The sequence below is a fragment of the Hylobates moloch genome, unplaced genomic scaffold (assembly GCF_009828535.3).
Source record: "Hylobates moloch isolate HMO894 unplaced genomic scaffold, HMol_V3 SCAFFOLD_6, whole genome shotgun sequence".
Taxonomy (NCBI): Eukaryota; Metazoa; Chordata; class Mammalia; order Primates; family Hylobatidae; genus Hylobates; species Hylobates moloch.
Window position 1 is genome coordinate 156,307,876 of NW_026652281.1, and position 18,596 is coordinate 156,326,471.

Below are 18,596 nucleotides of genomic sequence, written 5' to 3' on the forward strand. Positions count from 1 at the left end.
CAGTGGGTTTTATTTCTTTCAGGGATTTATTAAGGCATTGAGCACAGTGTAATTTCTAGCCAAGTGAAATGAATCCAAGGAAATATATCAGGGCCTGAGGGATGTGCTTTTAAAGTTACTGGAAAGGATGATAAGCTGAGAGCATGTGTATAGCCACGCCTATGCGCAGCACCCACCCTGTGCAATAAACATGTTCTGCCCACGTTCCTCAGTCAGGAGGTTCAGGCTCCCGGAGAGCACCTGACGGTTCCATCACTTTGGTGCCCAATAAGCACATGCCCCCCAACCTGCTGCCAAGAGGCAGGAATGACCCCCATACCACATAGCTGCAGGAGAGCATCCACGGATGGAGGGACTCAGCTGGCCTGGCCACAGTGCGGGGCACAGAGGTATGAGGCAAGCAAGGGCAGATCTGAGAGCCTCTAACGCTAGGCAGGTGCAGCTGGTGCGAGGAGGGCTCCTACCGGGTGTAAGGAAGGTGGGAGCCACAGCCTCTTCCTGGGCCCAGAAGCAGCCGGCGCCAGGAGATGCAGGCCCAGGGAATCTGTCTAAGGCAGCTGGGTCTGCACCAGCCGTCTTTCCATTCACAACTCACTGCTCCTGGGAGAGCAGGAGGGGCACACCTTTAAAGAGAAACTGATAAGGGGGGAAAGGCAGGGGGGAGATGAGGCCAGCCCCACTGATGACACCCCGGGCCAGGCCTCACAGCTGCAGGCATCAGCCGGAAACTCCAGGCTGCTCATGGTCACTGGCGGTGCTGAACTGTCTCTCCACTTTCTTTTGGTCCTTGATCTTGAGTCCAATGTCCACTCTCTTCTCAAAGAAGTTCACCAGCACGGACTCCGTCAGGATGGAGGCCAGGATCTGCTCAAAGGAGATGCACCAGTCGGTGTCGACGGTGCCGCCGATGTGGGCTGTGGGGCTGCAGGCCTCCCCACCCACCAGCACCGTGTCGTCTGCAAGGTCTTCACACTGCAGGGAGCCCGTGCTGACCACCGAGTATGAGGACATGGACATGTCGTCTTTGGTTTCATCGTCAGACAGCAGCTGGGAGGGTGAGCCCTGTCCCTCGCCGCTGCCCGCCTCCACCACCACCTGGCTCTCCTGTGGGGCTTTCCCGAGGTGTGTGTCTCCGCCTGCTTTGGCTTGGGGGTCTCCTGCAGCTGGGGGCTGAAGCTCCCTGGCTGCGTCCTGATGGGATTCGGGTGCTGGTGGCTCGTCCTCCTCAGTGGCACAGTCCCTGGGCTTCCTGCCTGTGCGGGCCGAGAACTTCTTCCCCACCTCTCCGATGCGGAGCAGGAGGCTGGCCACGGTGGCGATGGCGTGGTACAGGTCCTGCTCCATGGGGTCTTCACTGAACATGTTGTAAAGCGTCTTGCACAGCTCAATGAACTGCTCCTTTTAAGGAGAAAAACAGAAGAACAGGCAGATGGTAAAAGACCAGTCAGACGGGGTCCATATTAGCCAAACTGATGACAAGGGCCAGCCTAAGGATGTTGGCTGCCGTCTTGTTAATCATCTCCACGAGCCCCATCAGTCCCATCTCACAGATCAGGACACAGGCCCAGAGAGGGAGAGTGGCTCGACCAAGGCCACACAGCTCTTCAAAAGGCTTTCCCCTCCAGCTGCCTTTCTCTCGGCACATAGAGTGTGCCGGTCTGACCTGGAGCCTCCCTGTTTCTAGGTGCGTTCCGTTGGCACACAGAGATGGATTTCTACCACGACTCTAAATCCAGTCAGTACAAGGACTTCTCCGTTGTGTTTTAGAATCACCTTTGGTTTTAATCAGAAGCAACCTCAACTCAGCCCTTGAATGAAGCTCTTTAGAAGGTGATGATGAGGAAAAGTACAGCCTGGGTCAGCTGAGGAGGGGGGTCCTGGGGAGGGTGGGTGCCACACGTCTAGGCCCCCTGGCCCAAGAATGGGAAGAATCCTCATCGCACGTGGTGCCCACTCTCCAGGCCTGCTGGGGGAGTGGTCAGATTGCAGGGTCCCCTACTGGGCACAGCTAGGCCGTGGGTCTGGCCCAAGGGCCATGGTCAGGCTGGTGCTCCAGACTTGCCTTTGGCTCAACGCTTGCAGTTTGAAGCTGGGGTCTCCCATTTTCTGGCTGTGAGACCCTTGGCAAGACACCACGCTCCTGATCTGCGAGACCAGTGAATGGAGAGTGGGTATGGAGGGTGCATGTGAGCCTGTGTGTGCAGAGCCCTGGGCAGGGCTGGGAGGGTGCAGGGCGTGGAACGCCTATCTTGACAAAGGTAGCCTACGAGCCTCTGGCTCCTGGTTCACGGACACTCAATCTGGAAACATGCCCCTGTACAAGGCCCTGGAGCAACTGGCCGCTTGTCTTTCTGGAATCATCACTGACTGGCAACCAGGACTAACGGCTCTAGAGGAAGGGAGGAGCCTTCCCACCCACCGGGAGATGCTGCAGTGCGGGTGCTGTGATATTAGGGCCCAGTCTTGGTCAGAACTCTCCAGAAATGTCTACTGTGGGCTCCAGCGGAGCCTACCTGGTTCATCTTGGGAAGATCCTTAATCGTCTCCTTCTGAGCCTCTTTCTCCTTGGCCCACATTCGAAGGTAGTGCCGATAGTCCGGAGAGCTGGTCCCCTTCTCCTCTGCAGGTTAGGAGGAAAGAGATTAATCTTTGTCATGTGAGAGAGAGGGCTGTGGGCTGACAGCAGGGAGAGGAAGAGTTGGGTGTTTTCTGGCATGGAGTTACCGGGGCCCTATTACAAAACACCCTGGCGTTTGGGAAGGTGGTCATGGGAAAAAAACCCAGAACAGCCACAGGTTTCCCCTAAATTGCTGCAGTGGTTGGACCTAAGCTGATGACAATGATCCACAATGTCTTCTCTCAGATGAGGAGTCACAGGGCAGCTGGAGAGAAGCTGGCAAGAGAGGGCTGGCTGGGTGCCCGTGGGGCTGGTGGAGAGCATGGAGCCTCCTGTGTATCCCGAGGCCTGCTCCCTGATCGGGGGACACATCCGCCACCTCCCGGGGTAGGGGGCTCCCTGGCAGTGACTGGGGTCTCTAAGAACAGCGGCAGAGAATGGCCTGTACCTCCTCTCTCCTCACTTCCACTTCCTTCTTGCTCTTCCTGTGGTAGTGTTTCTGGACAAACGCAAAAATGAAAAGAACATGAACAACATTCTGCTGTTGGGACTGCAGGCTCCTGGGGTCCTTGAGAGATGTAGTCTGTGTTTCTGTACAGCCAGCCCCAGGCCAGGCCCTGGGGGGCAGGTCCCCCATGCCACACCTCCTGCCTGGCCCGCCCAGCCCCGCCCTGTAGCACCAGAGCAAGGGCCTGAGCATTCTCTCACTTGGTCAGGTTAAAATAAAAGCCGCCAAACCCTCAATTCCTTTTTTTCAAATGAATACAGGTCTCAACATGCTGGTTTTGAAGTGAACAATGATGCAGGCTATAGACCAGTCTGAGGACTAATGAATTCTATAGTTCCTGCTAGAACTCAGGGGAACCCTAGGACCCCTTCCACCCGCGCCTGCTGTGCCTGTTACTGAGGGGTTGTCTGTGCACAGCTCCTGTGCTCAGTGCAGTGTTTCGGGGAGGACATTTGCCGGAGTTGGCACACACTATACTCCCTAGACGTGGGAACATGCACCTGGGGAGAGAAGCAGCCGACCAGCTCTCCTGGAGCTGTTCCCCAAAGGCAGTGTGGCTGGTGGGGGCACCTCAGGCAGGTCGGCAGCACCCCAGTTCTGAGCTGCTCTCGCTGGCTGTGTGGTGGCAGTGAAGGGCACACCTCTCTGGGCTCAGGCATCTCACCCTGGAATGGAGGCCCTGCTTCCTGGGGGCCACATGCGGTCTGAGGCCAGGGCTCTGCACCAACATGCCGCTCCCAGAAGCATGCGGGACAAGCCTAGAGTGGCCGGCTGGTTCCACGTACAACAGAAGGTGTACCTGCTTCTGCAGTTTCTGTCCTTGAAATCAAGGTCCTCAAGCTCAAGTCAGCCTCTGCCACTGTCACCAGGACTGCCGTGGGCATCTTGGTACACACTATTTTTGGTTCTGAGTCGGTTCCTTGGTGTGCATTATCCCCCACGTGAAATCACCAGGTGACACTATGGTTGGTTTTGCAAGTTTGCTGCATGTCACCAGCTCGACTGCCAAAGCCCAGGGCCTAGAATGCTCCCGTCACCTGGGATCAGATGCTCCCAACGGGCTTTAAACATAGCACAGGGATGAGTTCTAACAGGCACTCAACATGCGTGTCTTTCCTTAACAAAAAAAGTGACATGGAACATGAAGAGTTTTCCTAGGAAAGCATCCACTATTCTTTCTAGCCTCCACTCAGCCATGCTGTGTCTTTCACACATTCCAGTGATAGCATTTTGTATTTCTTTCCTAGTCACATGAAGACAGAGTATCTCTAACATGTGGCTGTGGAGGTCGTGCCCTGGGCCTGCTCGGCACCTAGTGTGGGGCCTGATTTACTGCCCACCCACAGCAGACATGGAGGCGGTGCAGAGGAGTGGCTTGGTTCTGGGTCCTTCTCAGAACTCATGCCCCAGAGGATGCAGTCCCAGAGGGGTCCCTGGGACAAAGAGCTTCCAGGCTTCCTGATAGTGCAGGAGAGTGTTAGGAGGTACAGGGGGCGCCCCTGCCTTCCAGGGACTGACCTTGAGCCTCCCAGGGCAGGAAAAGGTCCAGATCTGAGGCCAGAGGAGATGCTGGAAGGGACAGCAGAGGAGAGGCAGAGGGGCAGAGGGGGAGGAGCCAGGGTCCAGGAAGACAGAGACACAAGAGAAACAGGAGTGAGGACATCCACAGGGGGCGGCCCCAGCCCCCGCCAGCATGGCAGGGCCCAGCCCGCGGTCCCTTGGGGAGAACCCCATGCGGCCTGCTCCCTGAGCCCAGGTGGGACTGCCGGCCACTGCCGGAGCCCCACAGGAAGGCGGTGGTGGCTGCAGAGCGCTGGCTGGGCCATGGCACGTGTTCCAGTGGCCACTCACCTTCTGAGGAGCTGTCCTCTGTGAAATAACGGGCCGCCTCCAGGGCTGACTCGGCTTCCTCTGGGCTCAGAGCTGTGCTTGGAGAGAAGGCAGAGTGAGGGCAGGAGGAAACAAGGAGATCCTCTCAAAGTAAGCTCCCTCCAGCCCTGGGCAGAGGCTTGCTTTCCCCGCCCACAAGCCTGGCTAGTCCCAGCACCTGCACATTACAGTGCCCGGTAATAGTTTTGATGGTGATGATTGGTTCTGGTTATTTGTTACTTTCCTCGGCTTTTTTTTTTTTTTTAATGGAGCCTCACTTTATTGCTCAGGCTGCAGTGCAGTCACATGAACTTGGCTCACTGCAACCTCCGCCTCGCGGGTTCAAGTGATTCTCCTGCCTCAGCCTCCCAAGTAGCTGGGACTACAAGCACGCACCACCACGCCCAGCTAATTTTTGTATTTTTAGTAGAGACAGGTTTCACCATGTTGGCGAGGCTGGTCTCCAACTCCTGACCTCAAGTGATCCACCCGCCTGGGCCTCCTACCGCATCCAGCCGCTTTCCTGACTTTGACATTGTGTTTGAAAAGGAAATACATGTCCCAGATAGAAGTCCAATCAACACAACTAGGAGTCCAGTGAATGGCAGCTGCCCTCCTGCCCCAGTGACCATCTGGCCAGTGGGCCCTTTGCGGGTGTTTCACGCTCCTATGGGCACGTAGGGACCAGCCACGCACAGGCAATTTGCTGCTCTCCCTTTGGGTAGCTCAGGGATCGTGCCGCGTCATGCATGCTGGCCTGCCTCATTCAGTGCAGTCTTTGCTGGAGGTCACCAAGCAGTACCCAGGGTTGCAGATCGCATGGTCCTGGGTGAGGGTAGCAGGGCATGGGCCATAGCCCACCAGAGCCCAAGTGTTCTCTGTGTCTGGACAGGACAGGGCAGGGCAGGCTGAGGGGGCTCAGGAGTCTCAGGATAGCCCTGCATGCTCTCAACCCTGGGACCCAGGCCCAGTGGGGTCTGTCCCACTAGGGCCTCTCTGGTGAGCCAGCCACAAATGAGAACAGCTGTGTCAAGAGCCTTTCGGCTCTGGAGGCACAGAGCAATGGCCTGCCAGCTTTAAAAATCACAGGTCTGGGCCCCATCACAGGCAATCAGGTGAGAATCTCCTCGGGTGAAGCTTGGCCCCAGTATTCTAAAAATCCCCGGGGTTGGTTCTGAGGGCAGCTGCTGACCTCAGATGGCAAAGCGACAGCAGGGACCCGGGGCAGGTCCAGCCAGAGCAGAGTGCCCAGCCCAGGATTTCCACCTGCCTGCGCCTTTGTTTCCTTCTGTGATGAGGGAGATGACGCCTCCTTAGAGCACTGTCCTTGCAGCCACCCCTACTGAGCCCTCCCCCGTGCAGACAGCCTGTTGCCAACGCAGCCCCGCTAGGCTACAGCACCACTGAGAGGCCAGAGAGAAGTGGCCCCTCCTCATGGCCACGTGACAGGATTCTCTAGCTGAACCTCTGGGAATAAACCCTTAACAAACTTGACAAATAAATGCAGCAGTTTCAGTTCCAGCCCTGAAGCTCCACTCATGGCCCTCCTCGTGGGTTTTGGGTCCAGCTGCCTCCTCGGTGGGAGTTCTGTTCCCAGTGGTGCCCGGTCACCCATGGGATTCTCCTCCACGTCCCTTCCCAGGCCAAGGCCCTGCTCTCAGACCTCTGTGAGGTGCTCAGGCTCCCGCTCCCTCTCCTCCAATGTGAACCTCCAGCCTGCGGAGCCGCTGTGCCCCCTCGAGGCCCCACAGTCTCACAGAGGCCTGTCCTCTGTAGCTGAACTTCTGGACGAGTGGGAGATCCTGGCTGGGGAGTGGGCAGGAGGCTCTCACCTGGGGGAAGGTGTAGCTTGTAGAGCACCTTGAGCTTCTCTGTCAGGTCCCCGTGGTACATCCCGCCTGTGGAGAAGGCCAGGGAGGGGGCTGCGGCTGGCAAGATGGCTGCAGAGCCCCTTGAAGGGGGTCCGAGTGGGACCCTCTTCACAGCCTACGCTGCCCAACTCCCTCCTGGAGAGGTCACGGGGTGAGTCCCAGGCCTCCTGTCTCCCTGGCACCCTGCTGGGAAGGCTCAGCCCTTCCCTGGGGCTGGAAGACCAGCTTCTGGCAGCCCCAGACTGCATGAGGGAGGGGAGCGGGCAAGGCTCCTGCTAGACTCCATCTTGGCTCCTGTGGGTAAACTGTTCTTCTCGTATCTAGGGCCAGGGGCTCAAGCTGCCCCCTACTTGCTGCAGTGGGGACAGACAGGAGATGCCGGCATTTGGAGGCTTCCTGGGAAAGGGTGAGGGAGGGTCAGGCCCCTGGTAGGCCCTGCAGGCACTCACTCATCCCCGTCACGAACTCCTTGAAGTTGATCAGTGAGTCCTTGTTTTTGTCCAGGAGCCTGAACATGCGCCCTGCCAGCACAGGTGTGTGGGAGCCGCAGGCCCAGGGTGTCAGGCTGGCAAAGAGTTCCCGGAACTGGCTGGCATCAATCCGGTACTGCTCCAGGTAGGGCAGACTGGGGTCCCGACGGCTGGCCACTGTGCGGCTGCACCCCCAGTACTGGCTAGCCAGGTGCTTGGCCTGTGGGACACAGTCTGGTGAGATGGCCCAGCCGCTAAGCCTGTGGGTCGAGGGGACCCCTAGGCTGGTGGTGTGTCCACCCTCCCACTCTGTCCAAGCCTGCGGAGCCCTGGGGTGGTAAGCACTAGCCAGACACTGAAGCACCTCCAGGAAGCTCTCAGGGTATCATCAGCCCCTTGTTAACATATGGGGAGGGGGTTGGCTGAGAGACAGAGTCCTTGGCAGCCTGCAGGGGGCAGAGCTGGTCTGCTGGCCCCAGAGAAGGGCTGAGCCTTCCTGGCAGGGCTCCAGGGAAACAAGAGGCCTGAGGCTTGCTCTCGCTCCTATGACCTCTCCAGGAGGCCGGCAGAGCTGGCTCAACTGTTGTGACACTAGGGACACAGCGCAGTGGCCACCTTGAGCACAGAACCTGAGGCAGCTGGAGAGGTGGATGGGAACTGGCAACAAGAACAGAAAGACAGTCATTCCAACCATTAAGGCTGGGTCTTTTGCTAAAAGCACAAGAGAAAGAAAAATTCTCTTTGCACTGGGATTACTGAGAAGAGGGTATGACCCTGGAGCTGTGACGACAGTCCTGGCACGGTGTAGGAAGAGCAGTGCAGAGGACATCAAAGGTGGGGGGAGCCTGATGGCACATTTCAGCACCTGGATCCAGCCATGTCTGAAGCTGTGCATTGCTAGACTTTTCAGTTACAGGGGCAACGCGTTCCCTCTTCTGTGTCAGATGACTTGAATGGATTTTCTGCCATTTGAGAGGTCCTGCCTAAACTCCAAGAAGGATTCGATTCTACCACATGAGGTTCATGCAACTGCATCTGAGGATGCACTTAGATCTATTTCTCATTTCTATTCTATTCCCTATTTCTATCCTCTATTTCTAAGAGGATACTCTTAGATCTATTTCTTTTCTGGCAGGAAGCTAGGAAGCTGGTCAGGAGGGGGTCCTGCCCTGGCTCTGAGCTGTCACCTTAAACACCATGTAAAGGTCCTCCAGCTCTTCAATTGAGAAACCAATGTCCACAGGTATAGCTCGGACCTAGAAGGAAGGAGAAACAGGGTATATGGCTGGATCACAAGCTCCTGTCACAGAAGTATGGCACTTTGTGAGAGCATCCTCAGCAGACGAGGGCAAGGGTGTGAACTGCCCTCTCAGTGGCCCAGCACTCAAGGGCGGACCCTTCAGGAGAGGGCGAGGCCCACGGCCCATCCCTGGCCCCCCACCCACCAGTCAGCTCACACTCCGGGCTCCTTCCCAGGATGGGCTTGGGGGAGCCTCTGTCCTCAACGTGCAGCTGAGGCACAGGGTGAGGGACACTCATTTGGCTCCCGTCATCTGGATCCCTGCAGAGACCCTGGTGCCAGCTCTGTGGAAGGAGCCCAAGAACCTGCCAGCCAATGCTCGTTTGCTTTAATTGGCCGAAGCAGTCAGTCTGTGGTGCTGTGACTCAATGTCCTTACAGTGTCCTACAAGCCTGCAGGAGGGCTGCGAATGTGGAAACAATGGAGGAAGTCCCTGCCTTTGGGGGCAGAGACCACAAACAGGTCTTGCAGCACAGGGTGGCAGGGAGGGCCCGGCCCCTCCAGAGATGAGAACAGAAGCTTGTGGCAGACACACGCCATCTGGGGTGTGCGGAGGGTGGCGGCACGTTGCTACCTGGGAGGGGGCAGGGAACACGTGGCACAGCCAGGCTGGGCGGGCTCAGCCCAGAGGACGGGGCACGTGGCTTTCAGGGTAGGAGCCATCTGAGAAGCTTCCCGGTGACTCATCCACCAGCAGAGAGAAGTGACTGGGACCTCTCCCCACATTCCCACCTACACCCCTGGATCCCAGTCCCACAAATCCTACCATGACGTACATACCAAAGCAGTGCAGGAGACCGGGTGTGGTGGAGCCTGTGCCTGCCCTGCTCTGTGGAGAAGGCACTGCTGCCCCTCGGCCCAGCCCCGCCCAGTCCCCCCGGCACCCATACCACACTCCTCTTGGCTGTGTCCTCCAAGGACTGGATCACTTTCAGCCTCTGTTTAAACCGCATCTGCTCAATGTCTTCGGCCCTCAGGCTGCTGAATTTCTATAGGCAGAGGTGACTTGGTGAGATCAAGCCAACTGCAGGGCAGAAGGCCGCCACCTGCCCGTAGCCACCCCAACCCACACGCCAGATGGCCAAACTGGCCCTACTGGGTGCTGACCTCATAGGACACTTTCAGGAGCTCAAAGATGTCCACCTCTGCAGGGGGGTCATCACCGCTGGTCAGCAAGGCATGCAGGTGTGGGATAGGAGGAGAGACACTCTGCTTATTGACCACATTATCCAGGTATCTGCAAAGGGCAGAGGACAACAGTCCAGACCATGCCCAGGCAGAGGGAGCCTCCTTCCCACAGCTGGATGATGTGGAGGGACTCAATCTTTACACAGACTCCTAACAAGGAGTGTGCAGAGGACTGGGCACCCTGCAGGAGGGCAGAGGTGTGCCCCGGCAGGGCCCCCAGCAAGTTGGGGAGCTCTCTACAGGGCAGTGCCCCCCCACAAGGCCTGAGCACTAACCCTGAGGACGCTGGGCTGTTTTCTTAGTCGGGTGGGGGGGGGTCCCTTGGGCAGGAACACCTTATAACCCCAGACCCTACCCAGCTGGAAGGATGACGAGCTTCCTCCCTTTGGCGGGGCCCTGGGGACGTGGGACCTTCTTGCCGTGGCCAAGGAGATTCAGGGATCAAAGGTTGAGTCGCAGGAGAAAGTCAGGGGTGGGGAGGCCTGCTGCAGCCCAGGGAATCAGCTTCTCTAGGGACACAGTCCTGGGGATGGAGCCCTACCTCGGTCAGCTGACCTAGCTCCACCACAGTCCATGGCAGGTCTCTGGGCTGAGCCCGACACTCAGGTGGGAGGAGGTGGCGGATTCCCCATGCCCATAGCCCTGGTCGTATCCCCAGTCAGACCCCTGTTCTGGAGGAGGCCCCATCCACCTGCTGTAGGAAGGGGCGGGAAAACCAGCCACAGACTCCGGCCACAGGCTGAGTATCTTAACATCAGTGTGGACCAAAAGCTACTTAGGCCCACAGTAGAGAGGTGACAACCCTGCTGGATCTATAGAGTCCCAGGCAGCACCTGGCCTGGCCACAGGCAAGTGGCAGAGTCCCAGGCTGTTCCTGGGGGCTGGGGGCATTCCAGTCCGGACAAATACGCTATGTAGGAGGGTGGAATTGCACAGAGCTCAGGGCAGGGCAGAATGTAGCCAGGAGGGGCCGGGGCTTGAAGGCCAGGCTGGGGGCTAAGACAGTGCCTTTGTACAGAGGACCCAGGGGAGGGGCAGGGCCAGGTCTGATCAGAGTCCTGGGATGCAGGCAGGGGAAAGACCTGAGAGGGGAACCCCAGGGAAAGGGCATGGTGGGCCTGGGCTGAGGCAGCAGGCTGAAGGGAAGGGGCTGGATCCCAGACAGAATCTTCAAGAGATGGGATGTGGGGACTAAGGAGGGGGTGGAGGGGCTGGGATGACCCTGGGCGTTTGGTGTGACTAGCGGGACACCAGCTCATCCAGCTGTTCCAGCAGGCCCAGGGCAGGCCTGCTCCCTCCAGGGCGTGGGGGCTGCAATGCAGCTGAGCTTGGGGAGGTATGACCGGGACCACCTGGTGGACATGAAATGCCCAGCTGTGCCACCAACTGGAATTGTGGTCACTGGATCTTGGCTCTGGGTTGCCCCCAGGGGAAGCATCCCCAACCCCACATCTGAGTGGCGGCCCTCCAGCCAGCGTGCTCTGCCTGCAGTGCCTGCTTTACTCCTCCTGGCACCTGTCACTGAGCGCTGCTTCATCTCCCACTAGAAAGGAGCCGGCTCCTGACCCCAGAGCGCCCCCGGGTCCAGCTGCAGCCTGGCACTTGGTGGGCACCGTCACTTCAGGCTGACTGGACAGTGCCCAGGGCTGGTGAGGGGTTCTGCTGTGAGCCCCCGGCAGGAGAAGGACCCCGGCATGTCACCTGCCCAGCATGGTCATGGCCTCGCCCTCGTCGCTGCAGCCCAGCAGCTGCTCCATGTTGGCGTCCAGGACAGCCAGGGCCACCTGCAGGATCACCTTGATGCCCTCATAGAAAAAGCAGTCGACGATGACCACGGCGCTCTCGAAGGGCATGACGCTGAGGAAGAGGGTCAGGAACCAGGACAGCGAGATGCTGGAGATCACCCCCAGGTCCTGCATCTTCTCTGAGAGCTGCGGCAGGAAGTCTCTCGTGAGCTCTTCGAAGATGCCTTGGTCCACCAGGGCTCCTGCGGGCAGGATAAGCGAGGCTGATGGTGAGCCCACCCCATGGCCTGGGTGGGCCCTCGCCTGCAGCCTACGAGCCCTGGCCACTCCAGCCCTGCCAGCTCTTTGGTGAGGGCTGAAGGAGACTTGGGGTGCCAGGAGAAAACAAGGATGAAAAAACCCTTCAAGTCTTCTCTCTACAGCTCCCAAACCACTGGGCGAAATAACTATTTCTTCTACTACACTTGAATTTTATTTTGGGGAAATACTGATTTCTCCCTAAGGCATGAGAGGTAAACAGCGCCCTCAGTGACTCTGTCCCATCCTGATGACTGTGAATAGATGCAGCTCTGAAGGACCCCAAGAGTGGGAACTCCAAACACCAGACGGCAGGGGAAGGACAGGATAACACGCTTAAACATGAACCTAATTAACACTCTTGCAAGTCCATTTCCACTTAATAACAGATTTCACTGGATGTGAGTTCAGTAAAGTTGAGCATCAGGTTACATGGGGGATATATACTCTCTAGTTTTGATGTTTGCAATTTTCTATAATCAGAAAGTTGACAGATAGTTAGATGGATAGGAATTTAGGCTGAGGGGACTTTTATAAACCACCGAATGTGTAATACTACCTTCTAACTCCTAGGGAACCCACGTGAAGCCTGGAGCTCGGCCTGGGAAGGGCTGCCACCCTCGTGGAACCAGCAGGCACCTGGGGACCCAGGCGAGGCAGCACCCGGGGACACTCACCCACCACCCTGGTGTTGTAGTAGTCGGGCAGCATGCGCTCGCACAGGGCCACCAGGAGCCAGAAGGCCTCCTCCTCACTGCCATAGAGCAGAAGCACCGAGGTCACGATGTTCATTGCCTGCCGGGCACAGAGACAGCCGGGGAAGGCTTGCACTGCTGGCCAGCAAATAAAACTGTCTCTCCCCACCCCTCCCAGCCACCCCCTCCCTGCAAGGGCCCACATGATCTTCTTTTTGTTGTTGTTATTTTTATTATTTTTCAGGTTCTCCTGGTGAAGATTAATGGCCTCCTTCTACAAGCAAGTCTGCCTCTTCAGGAGGGCTGCCCATCCGGTAATGAGAAACTGCCCCTACCCAACTCCGGGAAATGCCAAAGGGCAATTTGTAGGAAACTGATTGAACAGAGTTGACCAACTCCTTCAAACTGGGTCAGAAGGCACCGGGAAACCAGAGAAGGTGGACATCAACACATCACACTTCTGCAGAGTGGTGTTGGGTGTTGGAGGTGGGATGTATGACCAAGCTGATGTGGAGGTGAGCCACGTGGCCATAGCCCCACACCAAGACCACTCACTCGGTGCAGAACTAGGACCACACACGGCCCTAGCTGCTAACAAGACCTTTAAGGCAAACAGCAAGCCATTTGACTCGGCCAGGAAAATGCCTAGATTTAAAATCAAAAGCTACCAGAAATGCTAACCTAAAGTACAATTAGATACCCTCATGCCCATCACTCTAACAACAACAGAACATAGCAAGTGTTGATGAGGATGTGGAGAAATCGAAGCCCTTGTGAATTGCTGGTGGGAATATAAAATGGTGTAGCTGCTGGGGAAGAAGTATGGAGTTCCTCAAAAAATTAAAAATAGGCCAGGCCACAGTAGCTCACGCTTTATAATCCTAGCACTTTAGGAGGCTGAGGAGGTCGGATCACTTGAGCCCAGGAGTTCAAGACCAGCCTGGGCCACACAGTGAGACCCCGTCTCTACAAAAAATACAAAAAATGGCTGGGCGTGGTGGTGTGTACCTGTGGTTCCAGCTACCCAGGAGGCTGAAGTGGGAGGATCGATTGAGCCCAGTAGATGGAGGCTGCAGTGAGCCATGGTCACGCCACTGAGCTCCAGTGTGGGCAACAGAGATCCTGTCTCAAAAAAAAAACAAAAAAAGTGCCCAGGAGAGGTGGCTGGTGGGAGTTTGAGGCCAGTCTGGGCAAGATAGTGAGACCCCATGTCTAAAAAAAAAGTTAGCTGGGAATGGTGGTACATGCCCTGGGAGGCTGAGGCAGGAGGATCCCCGGTCCGAGGAGCTTGAGACCAGCCTAGACAACATAGCAAGACCCCGTCTCTAAAAATAATAATAATAATTTAAAATAAATTAAAAATAGAAATACTGGCCAGGCACAGTGGCTCACACCTGTAATCCCAGCACTTCGAGAGGCCAAGGCAGGTGGATCACCTGATGTCAGGAGTTCAAGACCAGACTGGCCAACATGGCAAAACCCCATCTCTATTAAATATACAAAAGCTGGGTGTGGTGGCACATGCCTGTAATCCCAGCTACTCGAGAGGCTGAGGTAGGAGAATCACTTGAACCTGGGAGGCGGAGGTTGCGGTGAGCTGAGATCGTGCCACTGCACTCCAGCCTGGGCAACAGAGCGAGACTCCATCTCAAAAAAACAAAAAAATTTACAGTCAAATTATTTTGGGCAAAAGTGCTAGAAACACACAATGGAAAAAGGACAGTCTCTTAAATAAATGTTGTTGAGCTGGGCACGGTGGCTCACGCCTGCAATCCCAGAACTTTGGGAGGCCAAGGCGGGCGGATCACGAGGTCAGGAGCTCGAGACCAGCCTTACCAACATGGCGAAAACCCATCTCTACTAAAAATACAAAAATTAGCCTGGTGTGGTGGCACCGTGCCTGTAGTCCCAGCTACTCAGGAGGCTGAGGGAGGAGAATCGCTTGAACCCGGGAGGCGGAGGTTGCAGTAAGCCGGGATCACGCCATTGCACTCTAGCCTGGGCAACAAGAGTGAAACTGTCTCAGAAAAAAAAAAAAAAAAAAAGGCTGGGCGCAGTGGCTCATGTCTGTAATCCCAGCACTTTGGGAGGCCAAGGCAGGTGGGTCATGAGGTCAAGAGATCGAGACCACCCTGTCCAACCTGGTGAAACCCACTCTCTACTAAAAATACAAAACAGCTGGGCGTGGTGGCACATGCCTGTATGTAATCCCAGCTACTCAAGAGGCTTAGGCAGGAGAATCGCTTGAACCTGGGAGGTGGAGGTTGCAGTGAGCTGAGACTGCGCCACTGCACTCCAGCCTGGGAAACAAGAGTGAGATTCTACCTCAAAAAAAAAAAAAAGAAAAGAAAATGTGGTCTATGTAATATGATTGAGCCTTAGAAAGAAAGGAAATTCCGACACATTCATGTGACATGGATGACCCTTGAGGATATCACGCTAAGTGAAATAAGCCAGGCACAGTAAGGTAAATGCTGTATATTTCACTTATACGAGACACAGTCGTCAAATTCATAGCAACGGAAAGTAGAACAGTGGTTGCTAATGGTGGTTGGGGCATGTTTAATGGGCACAGAGCTTTGGTTTTCCAAGATGAAAAGAGGTCTGGGGATGGATGGCGGTGGCGGGTATACAACAGTGTGAATGTGCTTAAAGCACTGAGCTGTACACTTAAAAATAGTGAAGCTGGGAAATTTTATGTTCTGTATACCTATTTTACCAAACACACAACACAATCAAATGCTGCTGGGACTCAGAGAAAAGTACAAAGAGGACAACTTCTATTCGGCATGGGGATGAGATGAGCAATTAATACTGTTTTTAAATTACGTCTTTTTCTGCAGCTGGGCTGCTTCCTTGGGACACGAGGCAGGGTTACCACACAGGCCTGGGACCACAGGGGCCTGCTCCTGTGAGCCTCTCGTGGCAGATGCCGTCTCTGGGCCCCGGTCAGGCCCCTTACCTGGCAGTAGCCGATGGTGGGGTTTCGGAAGGCATAGGCAGTCAGCACCCGCCGGAGGGCAGCAATCCCGAGCTCGTTCTGGAAGGCAGGGTGCTCGGGCATGGAACGGTGCAGGTCTCGCTCGATCTCCTCCGTGGCCAGGCTGTACTTGCCAGTGGACTTCTCCACCAGCTCAGCGTAGTACCCGGGGTGAGTCACCATCTCATTCCAGGCCCCTAGAGAGACACGGGTGCCGGCTGTCTCTGTCCTTCTTCTGGTACTTTGGGGGCAGTAACAGGGCAGGTTGGAGACACCGGGTGCCCCACAGAGGAGAGGTGGGGCTTGGGGTCAAGCACAAACTTGAGAAAAGGTTTCCCTTGTGCTCCTGGGGAGGTTGCTCTACCCGAAAGTTCAAGTGGCTGACTTGCCTCCTCCAGAAACCACGGGTGTGAATGCTGTCAGAGCCTGTCCCAAGGAAAGGAGGCCTCTAGGGGACCTGTTTCCCTCCCACTGTGGGCGGGAGGGCACCACCCGGCCAGCAGAGTGCCCATCCCCCAGCCTCTGTCCCTCGGGATGCTCCTTCTGGTTGGGCCCCGGGCCTGAGCCCAGAGCTCGGCTCCCAGCTGTGTGAAAGAGCTGGGAGCTCCTGCCTGGCCAACTCCAGGCCGGCTCAGGACCAGACGAGCTCACATGGGGAGAGCTTGGGGGCTGACTGGCTGAGCTGAGGCTGGGGCGGCTGCATCCCACTCACCGGAGAAGAGGAGCCACAGCTCTCCCCGGAGGCTCTCAGGGATGCCCTTCAGGACCAGTGCCCGTGTCTTGGCTGTGCGGTACATGCACACACCACGCCCATACTCGAAGAAGTGGATGTGCCATGATTCCTCTTTCATCTTCTCCTTGGCCTGAGGGAAAAGCGCATCAGGGAGCCTGGGGGCCGAAGCACATCTGAGTGCCGAGGCCTAGGCCACAGCGAAAGCCTCGTGAACACTCCAGACGGTGCTGGCCAGCAAGTGTGGCCTTCCTCAGGATTCCTGGGAAAGACCAGGCCACGCTGAGCCACACCTCCCAAGGCTCAGGAGACCAGCTCCTCAGCAGGAGGACCCTTCCCTTCAGAGGCCTGGAGTGTGCAAACAGCACACTGAGCAGGTCAGTGGAGCCCCCCGGAGATGCCTGCTCCATCTCACGCTGCCAGGGTGCAGCCTGGGTGGGCACTGCCCAGTGGTCAGCCCAGGGCCCTGAGGGAAGGCCCAGGCCCAGGACTGGCTCCAGCTTTCCTCCTGAGGGCTCCGCTCTGGACGGAGGCTGGGGTGCCGGCGCTCAGGGCTCACCCCCTTGGCTCCAAGGTCCTCCATGGGCGAGTTTTTCTGGAAGAGCTTGAGCAGGCCCTGGGATGCGGTTGGCACCTCCTGCGCACAGAAGCTCTGGCGGCTGCTGAGGGGAGAGGCTGGGCTGGTGGGCTGCTCCGACACCTCCTGAGGAGCTGGGGAAGACTAGAAAATAAAACAGGGAAGGGGAAGCCCTAACAACTGTGCTGCCAGGTGGCCTCTGATGCGCCCGTCCATCCAGAGCTGGATCAGGGCCCGGTGCAGGAAGGGCCATGGGGGCAAACGGTGCACGGAGAAGAGCCCGTCTGGCTGGGCAGGAGGCTGTGGCTGCAGCTCAGCCCTCAGCTCCTCTCTGGCTGCTGGACACCGAGTCCTCAGTAATTAAACCCACTCTCACCAGTGAGTCAGCCTCAGGGAGCGGGTTCTGGGCTCACCCTGTGGGGCCCTTTTCTGAGGGAGGTCAGTGCAAAGCACAGGAGAGGCCCTATCCTAACGTGGAGGCACATCCCTGCCCACCCTCGGGCCCATGCTTCCTGGGCTGCACAGAGGGCTGGGCGATGGCCTGTGACGTTGGTCTGGGCTCAGGGTGGGTTTGGGGTGACTGCGTCACCCGGTTGCTACCAAGGAAATGAGTGGCCCTTCTGCAGGAGTGCTGGGATAACCCAGGGGGCATGCAAGGCCTGCTGCTGCCATCACGGTGCCACACGGGCCTGAGAGTGATGCTGTCTTGCAGAAAGCACAGTCCAGTGGGGGAGAAGCCCAGCTGACCGCCTGAGCTTCTTGGCTGGGCAGGTGGTCGATTCGCCATGGCGGGCTCTGGCCTGGGCTGGGCTCTCCACCCCTCACGCCCTCCCACTGGCTCTGGTCCCGTGGCCACGGTCCCACTCCACCCAGGGCTGGGGCAGCTGCCAGGGTGCTGGGCGCCCTCCTAAAACACTTCATATTCTGTGTTTTTTCGAGAGAACCCTGATCTTGGCTGTGGCGATGGCTTCATGAGGGTATACGTGTTAAAACGTACCAAACTGTATTCCTTCAATATGTACAGTGTATTGCATATCAATTTTACCTTAATAAAGTTGTTATTAATATAAAACGAAAAAGGAAAAAAAAAAAAGAGAGAACGCTGCTAGGTTCGCACCCAGTCTACCCCTCTGCCCCCTGTGATGTTAGAAATGGATTTTGGGTCCACTTAAACAAATGTTTACGACAAGCTGCCTGAATCCAGTGGGCACGGCCCCAGTGCAGACTGACTGCCTGCCTGGAGATCCTGCTTCCCCCCTGAGCTCCCCCAGAGGGACCGACTAGGACACACATGGGCTCGCAGGCTGTGAGGTGCCTTGGAGGATCACAAATCTCAGTGCCAGGGAAGGAGCCAGACCGCCGGGTGTGTGGTGTGCAGCAGACGTGTGCTCCCGGCGAGGTGGCAAGCGCGGCACCGAGCTCAGGGACCAGGCTGCTTTCAGCAGAAGCTTGGCTCAGGTCCCACCTTACGTTCGGGCTCAGGTCCCACCTTACGTTCGGGCTCAGGTCCCACCTTACATTCGGGCTCACTGGCCTCAGGTGGGTGTTCAGAGCTGCCTGGGATCCTATGTATTCCTAGTCCGGTCCTCCCCGCTTCCCCGAGGTAACCACCCCACATAAACCTCCAAAACCACTTGCCATCCTTGCATCCCACTGAAGCACACTTTTTCCTGTTTAGCTGAGAACATGGGAACAATCTGAGCCCTCCACGGGTGCCCTCCTGCCCGCCCACCTGCCTGCACCTGGACC

General features: G+C 57.0%; 1 protein-coding gene across 4 annotated transcripts in view; it reads right to left on the minus strand.

Annotated features, from left to right (window-relative positions):
- Positions 1-7: 7 nt before the first annotated feature.
- TBC1D9B (TBC1 domain family member 9B) overlaps positions 8-18,596 on the minus strand; it is a 44,328-nt gene continuing 25,739 nt past the window's right edge. For 3 of the 4 annotated variants that reach the window (XM_032158873.2, XM_058440225.1, XM_058440226.1), the window contains 15 exons: positions 16,830-16,991; positions 16,253-16,403; positions 15,523-15,737; positions 12,543-12,660; positions 11,525-11,810; positions 9,743-9,872; positions 9,526-9,624; positions 8,523-8,591; positions 7,315-7,555; positions 6,827-6,892; positions 4,977-5,048; positions 4,644-4,694; positions 3,066-3,116; positions 2,514-2,620; positions 8-1,398 (listed from right to left, as the gene is read on the minus strand). In XM_032158873.2, the coding sequence (XP_032014764.1) occupies positions 718-1,398; positions 2,514-2,620; positions 3,066-3,116; positions 4,644-4,694; positions 4,977-5,048; positions 6,827-6,892; positions 7,315-7,555; positions 8,523-8,591; positions 9,526-9,624; positions 9,743-9,872; positions 11,525-11,810; positions 12,543-12,660; positions 15,523-15,737; positions 16,253-16,403; positions 16,830-16,991 (2,499 nt within the window). In that variant the 3' untranslated portion in view covers positions 8-717. The remainder of the gene's footprint in view (positions 1,399-2,513; positions 2,621-3,065; positions 3,117-4,643; positions 4,695-4,976; positions 5,049-6,826; positions 6,893-7,314; positions 7,556-8,522; positions 8,592-9,525; positions 9,625-9,742; positions 9,873-11,524; positions 11,811-12,542; positions 12,661-15,522; positions 15,738-16,252; positions 16,404-16,829; positions 16,992-18,596) is intronic. The other variant, XM_032158874.2, reaches the window with a different exon arrangement.